The 9,885-nt window shown below is 47.7% G+C and overlaps 1 protein-coding gene across 1 annotated transcript; it reads right to left on the bottom strand.

Annotated features, from left to right (window-relative positions):
* Positions 1 to 444: 444 nt before the first annotated feature.
* Positions 445 to 3,386, bottom strand: marcksl1a (MARCKS-like 1a). The gene is made up of 2 exons (XM_083632840.1): positions 3,113 to 3,386; positions 445 to 1,805 (listed from the first exon to the last, which is right to left on the bottom strand). Exons 1-2 carry the CDS (start codon positions 3,194 to 3,196, stop codon positions 1,287 to 1,289), a joined length of 603 nt encoding a protein of 200 aa, XP_083488966.1. The 5' UTR covers positions 3,197 to 3,386; the 3' UTR covers positions 445 to 1,286.
* Positions 3,387 to 9,885: the final 6,499 nt, after the last annotated feature.

The raw sequence follows: 9,885 nt of genomic DNA, 5'->3' as shown, positions 1-9,885 counted from the left end.
ATAAAATCAGTTTCAGTTCACAATTAATTGTCTGCAGGATATTAGTGCAGGTTTTGGCATATTGTGATATCACATCATCCAGAAGCAGAATAGCGACATCTAACAATATGGCTCAGGCTCCTGTAACTTGAATGTTCTGTTGATCCACATGTTAGTTTTCTACGTTATACCTTATATTGTTTTAACTGGCTCAGCCCCCATCATCTGGCTGTTGCAATGATGTGGAAAGTATGTTGTGTATACTTATGGGGGGGGGGGGGGTCAACTAATTCAGGGCTGATTTCAATTACCTAGAAAGGTGCACAAATAGGCTCAAGTTCATGTGTAAAATCTATCAGAAGATACTTTGGCTGGAAGTGCTGTGCTGAGGAATGTTACTTTAAATGTGTCCTTTTCAACACCATCTTGTAGCAGTGTGTCAAATCACAAGGCGAAACACAGACAGAGGGGATCAAACATTTATTTACCCTTATTAAAAGTTACAATAAAACCATTAACATCTTTAAACGATAGCAAAATAAAAGAGAACCAAAAATATTGGCCAAAACATATTTACAGAGACAATTTGCAGATAAAAAGCTCACATTTTGTACACAATCCCAACCCCTGCATCATAAACTCTGAAATGTGAACACTGCAAGACTCAAAGCTTGAATGTGGTTTTAGCCAGAAAATAATCAAAAATGCACAAACAAAGACATAGGTCTCTCCGCCTCCCCTCCTTTTGAATTTCACTTTTCTATACAGCACAAAATACTTGAAAGTTTGGGGTAAAACATAGGAATGTAGAATTCTAAAAATTAATAAGATCATTTGAAAGGTTTATGTGTCCATATAACAGTCATTTTCGAGTGAAGGAGATGGTCTGCCCCGCTCCATAACCGTTGTCGATTTTTAGATCCCAAAAAGATGAAAAAATGTTATAGGGCTGCCACACTGTTACAAGGATGCTTCTCCATGAATTGGGAAAATAAGTTCAGTATTCCTGATTCGCTCCACATCCAATCCATTACCTTCGCCACACGCACACGCCAGTCCCTGTGTGTACCATGCGGGGGGCGACACACGCTGATACTTTCATCATGAGGGCCCGGTGAGATTCCGTCTGTCGAAGAACTAATAAAAGGCAGTGAACTGGTGGTTGGATCGGCAAATGTGATATATCCTTCTTTGTCTTCTTTTGTCATTTTGTTTATAACTTTTAAGAACGTGGCACGAGTCTCTCATATATATATTTATATACTTTAATCTTGGAAAGTCAGTTCGGGTGCCGTGACGGGGTGTGATCACTCTGCCTTGGCCTCGCCCTCGGAGGCTGCGGGTGTCGTGTCCTCGGCCGGGGCGGGGGTCTCCTCGGCGGGGGCCTCTGTGGCTGGGGCCTCCTCGGCTGCCTGGGCCTCTCCCTCGGGGGCCGCGGACACCTCCTCCTCCTTGGCCTCGGCGGCCGGCGTCTCCTCTTTGGTCTCCTTGGCCGCGTGGCCGTTCTCCTCGGGCTTGTCCTCCGCCGTAGGGGAGGCCGCCTCCTCCTTGCCCTCCTCGCTGGCCTTCTTGCTCTTCTTCAGTGAGATGCCCTTGAACTTGAAGGAGTTCTTCAGGGAGAACTTCTTCTTCTTCTTGCCGTCCTTGGGCGCCTCGCCCTCAGCTTTGGCTGCCTCGACCTCCGCTGCGGGAGCGGGCTCGATTGCGTCTCCGGCGGCGGGCTCACCCTCCTTGGCTGGCTCGGCCGTCCCATTTCCATCTGTGGCGGCCGCATCTCCATCAGGCTTGGCCGAGACATCGCCGTTGATTTTAACATGTCCATTCTCCTGTGGAAAAGAGAACTCGTTAGCATCAAGATAATGAAAGTGACGCAAATAAACATGTTGCCTGTGGCAAGGGCAACCACTGACCTATTTCAGGTGGACTGAGTGAAGATGAAAGCATACTGCTTTGATACAATAGTAGAAATATAACTTGAAGAGGGTGCTGTCTGTATGATTAGCAATAGCCCAACAGCTGCTCCATGATGAAAGATGCTTGCCTGCATAATGTTCCAGTGGGGAATTCAACAGCTGTTTGCGTGACTCTTTCCAAACACATGGGGGCAGTAGTGGTGCATGAAGATTTCAATACACCTAGCAGTTTGCGAACAAAGGAATCCCCGAGAAACCTGGTTGTTTCTGCTCTCATGCAAGTGGGTGCTGCAGTTCATATCTACTGCTCCTCTCAACATGCACTTCACAATGTCTGGTCGCAGTGGAGCAAACACCGTTTCCACCCACTGACAAAGCCACGGTCATGATAATCTAACCCATAACGCTTTATTGGACATCCCAATCATGTCCAATTAAACAACTGCAAGCACAGTAATAGTGATAGCCTACATGCCTATTTTAATCAAATTATGTTATAGACAATGCAAGTTCACGATCGTCTCTGAATGGCGTCTGATTTGGGATTTGATTGAAACAAGCAGTCAACTAAACTTGCAACCCAATTCATTAATTGAATAATTACGCGTTGATCATCAAAACACGACAAAAAACCGCTAAATTATTGGCAAAAATGTCTGACTGTAGAGCTTGGAGCCAGAGGGATTTGTACCGGCGCCTGTCCTCGCTTTGTTTGCAACTCCGCAAAATGCGCCTCCAGCAGCGCAGAACGTATTTGCATCCTTTGCACAGTTTGCCTCGCATCTTTTGTTCGACGTGAGCCAGCGGTTAACTCCTCGCTACAGTAAACTCGTGAGAGAAAACACGTCCGAATTAGCGAGTCCAACCCAAAGTGCCGTTTCTGCATAAATCTCGCCCATTTAATTCACTTGCGCGACCATCAGACGAACTGGTGCACGGCTGTGGGGACGAGCACGGCCACCGATGGGCTAGTTGCCACTCGCAGGTTAGTCTGGATGTACCGTAGTTTAAACAACCCTGTTTTAATTAGATTTGACAACCTTTCATAAGAAACAGGTGGTGTGTTAACTGAGGCTGGTATTTGCGCTGCATTTAGTTGATGTTCAATGACGATTCGCTCGGTTTATATCGCTGCCATGAGCTCTACCGTGGCACCCATGCTGGAAGTGGGCGTTGGGTGCCATGTGGATCCCTCAGATGTTAGGTAGGCCGTAACTTACCTGGCCATTGGCTTTGGCAGCAGCAGGGTCGGCGACGGCTTTCCCCTCAACAGCTACTCCACCCTTGGACAAATGGGCTCCCATGTTTTCCTTTAGGTTTTCTGAACAAAAAAATAAAATCTAAAAAGAAAAACCTCGGAGAGTTTTGAGATTTAAATATCCAGCGCAGGGATAGGTAGATCTTACCAAAGAGGAAAAAATCCGGACGGACCCCCTTTTTCCCTAGGTCTGAAAGCAAGAAGATCCCCTTTTGTGAGAGCGAACCTCACGCTGGCTGAGCTCAAATTAAAGGATGTCTGGGGTACAACTGTGAGTATTTCAACCGCGCCTCAAAATCCAGCACAGTCTCCACCTACTGTATGGGCGTGGCAGGCAGCGTCTGTCCAATCTACTGCCGTGGGTTGGGCCTCCCTCGCCCCTGTCACTGCAACAGACAGCCACTCAACTCTGCAATCAGCGACACTTTCCCTCCTGTTTCATATGTTAGGAATATTGTTTCAAGTTTATTTCGATCCGCATTAGCTACAGCATTGGAATATTGTGAAAATGTATGTAAGTCGTTTTGCTCCTGAGCTTGGACAGCCCATGTTGTAAATATTGAATGAAGGGGGATACAGAAACTATAATCATGATAAAGAACTACAGTTGTCTTACAGTACAATTTAGAATGATACCATACAAATATCACAACAAAATCTTATATTTGGCTATATTTAATTGGCTATTATAGGCTTAGTGATACCATGAGAGAGAGAGAGAGAGAGAGAGAACACACGCACGCACGCACGCGCGCGCGCGCGCGCACACACGCACACACGCACACACACACACACACACACACACACACACACACACACACAAGAGTACAATAAGGTCACTATAAACTCACCCATGAGTACCCAGACACATATGCAAATCCCTATGTGACTATTATAATTATTTAATCATATTTTCTTTAGGGTCGATGATTCCAACTTCATGATTGCCAGCTTTCTGAGTAGATGACATCCTTCGCTCCTTCAGACCAGCACCGGCTTTGTTTAGAAGGTAATGACAACTCTTTCATACAAACAAGTAGCTTATAATTCATGTCAAAATAATCATCCGGTCCATCGCAGCATTCATAAAAAGATCCTTTGACTCTTGTTGATCAGCCCGTTCTGTGGAGAAAAACAATACTTGACGGAGCGGCCAGGAATTTTAATAGCCTCCCCCAGATTTTGAAGGACAGCTCCTAGCGTTTCCAAGAGTGAACTCATTACATAAGCGCTAGCATAGTGTAGCAGTCAGTGGAGACCTGATGGCACTGGGGCTGCTTTGTCACTGACAGAGACAGAAAGACAGTGAATCAGTCAGTCATGCGGTCTCTCCGAATCCCACGATCACGGCCATGACATTGCATTTTCAGCGAGTGCAAAGCTCACGGTGTCTTCTGAGTTTCAGAGGGGTCGGGGGTGACGTGTTTCAAGTGGAGTTATGAGAGCTAGAGGACTTCTGGCCGCAGCCCAGCCGGTTGTGGACCGGGTCACCTATGTGACACGGAGATGGATGTCAGCGCCTAGAGGGCTTACACATGGAAATACAATGCCAGCTGACCCATTTTCAAGCCGTTACTCTTAATTCTGGCAACCTCAACCAAATTATCTGTTCTTTCCCATCAACAAGGCCCTCATCCGCAAGTGTGTCCCAGAGATGAATCCATGTTAACAGAAAGGCCCTCTCTGTGCTTGTCATGTTTATAGCGCTTCATTACGTGGAATTTATGATTTCCTCTAGAGGCTTCTGAGGCTCCTTGTTAAAATGAAACCCCCTTTGTGGGTCCATATATGTCTCTCTGCCTTTCTTTCTCACTCTCTCTCTCCCACACAACCAATCTGATGGCACACCCCCCCCCCCCCCCCCCCCCCACACACACACACACACACATGTCACAGCCATGGTATGTGTGGCATGCATACGCCACCCAGAGAATGATCTCTCTCCATTCACTGGGCTGAGCTTCCCAGAGTGGAGTAAACCCTCGGGGGTTAAAAATCTTTACCCCCCCCCCCACAACCTAACCTGACTCCGCCCCCCAACCAAAACCACCACCACCACTCCTCCATACATTCTCCCAAATGGAGAAAAGAGAGTGAACAAATGTTTGAAAGATGTTTGGAAGTCGCCCACTCCCCTTTTAACCCGCCCACCCCCTCTCCTCCCCCCATCTCATCACCCAGTGTCAAACTCATGCATACCACAACCATGCCTGTGGAATCCCTCACTGCTTTCTGATGTGGCACGTCTGAATCGGGTCCTCATTTTGCCGGGGCCTATACATTTCCCCCCTCCTCATGTCAGATATCAAAGGGATGTTTCTGGTCTGTGGAAGAAGAAAGAAACGTCATGTCTTTCACAGCGGGGAGGCCATGCCACAATTAGCCCCAGCTGAGAAGTTCACATTCCGGCCCAGGGTGACCTAAAGGTTTGTGTTGGATCCAGGTTGACCTAAAGGTTTGTGTGGGATCCAGTTTTAGTGGGCAAATGGTATGATGACATTAGAGTGCAGTGCTAAGAGACTGAATTGGGAGAATTGTCCCTAGATGCATGTTATGTGTCCTGGCATCAGAAAGACATCAGAAAGATGCATGTGATGTCCTGGCATCAGAAAGACATCAGAAAGACGCATGTGATGTCCTGGCATCAGAAAGATGCATGTGATGTCCTGGCATCAGAAAGACATCCGAAAGACGCATGTGATGTCCTGGCATCAGAAAGACATCAGAAAGATGCATGTGATGTCCTGGCATCAGAAAGACATCAGAAAGATGCATGTGATGTCCTGGCATCAGAAAGACATCAGAAAGATGCATGTGATGTCCTGGCATCAGAAAGACATCAGAAAGACGCATGTGATGTCCTGGCATCAGAAAGACATCAGAAAGACGCATGTGATGTCATGGCATCAGAAAGATGCATGGGATGTCCTGGCATCAGAAAGACATAGAAAGATGCATGTGATGTCATGGCATCAGAAAGACTTGTAGTTGCATTGATTTTTGGGCCCCAGTGGCCTACAGCCCCAGATAGTCGGTGGTCATCAATGTCTGGGCTGTCGGTGAGCGTCTGTTGCCCTAGTTTTTGTGGTGTGTCCCCCTCACCGCCGGGCAGTCGGTGAGAGAAATCACTCTGATTGGCTAGCTGGTTAAAGCCCCCCTCTAGTGTATTTTGTCATTTTTGACATTTCATGTGTTAAGCCCCTTTTAGACTGGCCAAAACCCCACTAATATCCACAAACTAGTGGCATTTTCTTCAGTCTAAAAGTTTCCAAGCCGGACCGTTTAGCTGCTAGAGCGACCGTGTAAGTGAGGTGGGTTTTTACATGGCGGCTCTGCCCGCAATGGCGATATAAATTTTGGCGGTGGTCCAACGCGTGCTTCTCTTCCTCCTGAGTTGCCGCCCCTTTTCCAGCATGAGTCAATGAGATTCAGTGATTACCACAGGCTGAAATTCGACTTTATTAACAGTTAATTACTTTACATTGGACGGAATATGCAGAGAAAACAAAGCATCTCTCTCATGCTGCACGCACGAGTGCGAGGGGCATAGACTGCGTCAAGTCAGCCAGAATCTATGTAGGTCATCCGCCTTAGCTCTTTCAACAACAAAAAACTTGGAACGTTAACAATTCATTTGAATTTTGAGTATTGTGCTTTTACAGCCACAGTTTCACTATTATGTAAATCTTAACATCAAAACGAGTATTTTGATACAATGTTTGCTGCTTCGTTTGTTGAAACACCTTTTTCTCCTCCAACGTGCATCAGTGAGGCTTGTTTACTTGTTTAAATGACATTAGTTTGACATTTTTACCCGGAAGTTTCCATTTTGTTTTGGCTGGCCTGATGCTGGCCCTGTGCAGCCATCTGAGAAGGAATAAGGGCGGGGGAACAGACAGCCCGCAGACGTGCTGAAACTTACGGGGTTGTTAGAGTGCGATATAAAAGTTTAAAAGGCGATGCTGCTGCTGCTGCTGCCCCCTGCTGCTTTCCTGGGTAACAAAAACATGTGTACTAGTGGGACTTTTGATGTAAAAAAGGTTAGGTGTTTTTCCCTGCTCTGCTGATTAGCCACAGTGTTCCCCAGTGTATTTTGTTGACAAATAAGCTTTTTTTTGGGCTCGAAGTCCTAAAACTAAGCTGTTGGTAAAAACGGGCGATGACGTCAGACATGATGTTGTCTAACGAGTGATGTGGGCTGACAACACCAGTGCCACTTGCAACTTTTTAGCAGACATATTCTCAGTAAATCATGAAAACGTGTAAGTGGTGAGCGAGAGTGGTAGGCAAACGCTGCTTTGTTTCATGCATCTGGTTTGTATATCTGCAGTCCTATAGGTCTCCTGCAGGCGCAGAACATACACGCTAGTTGACCGTCGGCTGTAGTCTTTGCTGTGTTCAAGTGTAACCTTTTGGGGCACGGTGCGCTGTCGCCTCACAGCTAGAAGGTCCTGGGTTCAATTCCCACCTGGGACGCTGTGAGCGCTGAAGGAGTGCGTGCCCGTCCGCATGTCCTCGAGTGCCCGGGTGGGGTCGTCAAAAGGGCCTTTCTGTGTGGAGTTTGCATGTTCTCCCCGTGCCCCCTGGGGGTGTCCTTCATATAGGAACCCCTCACCAAAACATGCAATATCCTGGTCGCTGAAGTGGTGCCTCCTCTGGTCGTTCGGGGGGCGCCTGTTCGGAGGGAGGGGAACTCGTTGGAATAGCGTGATCCTCCCACGTGCTATGTCCTACAGGTGAAACTTCCCCTGTCAGGTGAAAAGAAGCGGCTGGCTAACTGCCCATGTCTTGGAGGAAGCATGGAGCCAGTTTCGGCTCTCCCCAGATCGACAGAGGGTGGAGCAGCAATCAGGATAAATACATTAAAATGAGCACTAATGGGGGATAATGGCGACACAGGCGACGTGAGCCGACGCAACAGTCGGCCTTTGTTGTCGCTAGTTCTTTGAAGTTGGGTTAATGTGTTCCATTGAAAATGTTCCAGAGAAAAGTTGAGTGAACACTGAGAATGAACATTACCATTTCTTTACCAGACACACAGACACACACACACACACAAACAGACACACACACACACACACACACACACACACACACACAATGACACGGCCTGATTTCCTCGTGAGAAAACGGAGAGTGTGGCTGGAGGACTTCCTCTGGCCCCGACCTGCCTACTTATTTCTGTCACGTTTAACATGCTGCTTCTCCTCCTCTTCGCACACCATTTTTTCATCGCCCCGTCAATGCCACTGCTTGTGTGGTTGCCCATATTTCACGCCCTGACACAGGACGAGCTCTCCAATCAGCTAAAAGCCTTCATTCAGAGTCTCTCTCTCTGCCAGCCAACTGATCTGAGCATCACAAGCAGAGCAGGAGAGCGGCTCTGTCTCGGGGGTTCCTTTTGCTGGAGGGAAGAGGAAAGTTCTCTTTCTGACAGTCACCTTGAGCAGATTGCTTGAGCATATCAGCCCCATGAATATGTAATGTCCCAGGGTTCCACACGTTGTCAACAAACCATGCATATACAGAATCACAAGAACAACACAGAGCAGGCTGTTTCCTGGCTCCCCTTGCCATGGTTTTGTGAGACACAGACGATTACAAATTTCTCGCAGTTCTGCACAGCTAACGGTCAAATGCCACAGTAGCTATTGGAATGCTCGTCAGGCACACTCATAGAAATAGCTTTTATAATAGGGAGTGAGAAAAGCGCTATCCAAGCTGTGGAATGTGTAGAAACGAATCAATTTAATTCTAATAATTTATCCGAAAACTGGCATAGAATTGCCCGCATAAATGCTTTTTCTAAAGTTATATGACACATGTCGAGATGTGTGTCTGATTTGACATACTGTATTTGAGTCAGTCTGGCACAAACAGATTTGTCAAGCATCTAATGATAAGGATAATGATAATTGTGTGTAAAGCAGGCACCTACACTGACATGAATAGGGCTGCATTGACTTCAAATAAAGCCTTTTGTTATGCTAAGTAAGTCGATCAACTGGCTTATTGACTGCAAAAAGGCCCTCACCAGCAGGCGACCACAAAGGGCTGCACATGGCAGCCATCTTTGCCGGGGGCTTGTAGAGATGTATCTGTCTGCCACGGCTCTGGCAGTGGCTCTCAGAGGAGGAGGGGGAGGAGGACGGGACGCTAGCTGGATGTCCAGAGGCCTGTGCTGTCATGCTTCCTGCCCCATTGATAAAATAGTTTTACATGGGGGGGGGGGGGGGCTTGGAAAGACCCCCCCCCCCCCCCCCCCAAAGATGGACGGAAACTGAGGCAATCACATTGGTACGTGTGAATATTCCTCATGTCCCTCCCTCCCTCTCTGTGTCTCTCTGCTTAAAGGTGTCAGACAGACTCGTCCCCGCGACGTGACGCCACGTGCCCCGCCCCGCATCGCCGTGTGTGCGCAGGCATGCCATGGAGCAGGTTGCCATGGCAACTACTGCATCTATCAGTGTTGCCGGCTGCCGTCCGTGTTACGAGGAGGAGACGTGGTTTGGTGAGAAGCCGGTCAGGGGGCGGAGGAGGATAGGGACTTGGCGCTCTGTTTTGTTTGCCTTATCGTGCTGCAGGGCTTGTTTCTTTGAGATGGCTGTGACTCCCATCCTATATGCAGGGGAGCCTCGTCTGTGGTTTCCTCTTGAACGTGACCCCCTCTGCTTCTCCATGGGCTGATGTTCTGCCTGTCTCTATCTTCATCCCCTTCTCTTTTCTTTCATTTGT

Source organism: Poromitra crassiceps (assembly GCF_964638095.1).
Source record: "Poromitra crassiceps genome assembly, chromosome: 3".
Taxonomy (NCBI): domain Eukaryota; kingdom Metazoa; phylum Chordata; class Actinopteri; order Beryciformes; family Melamphaidae; genus Poromitra; species Poromitra crassiceps.
This window is presented reverse-complemented; position numbering and strand designations above follow the sequence as displayed.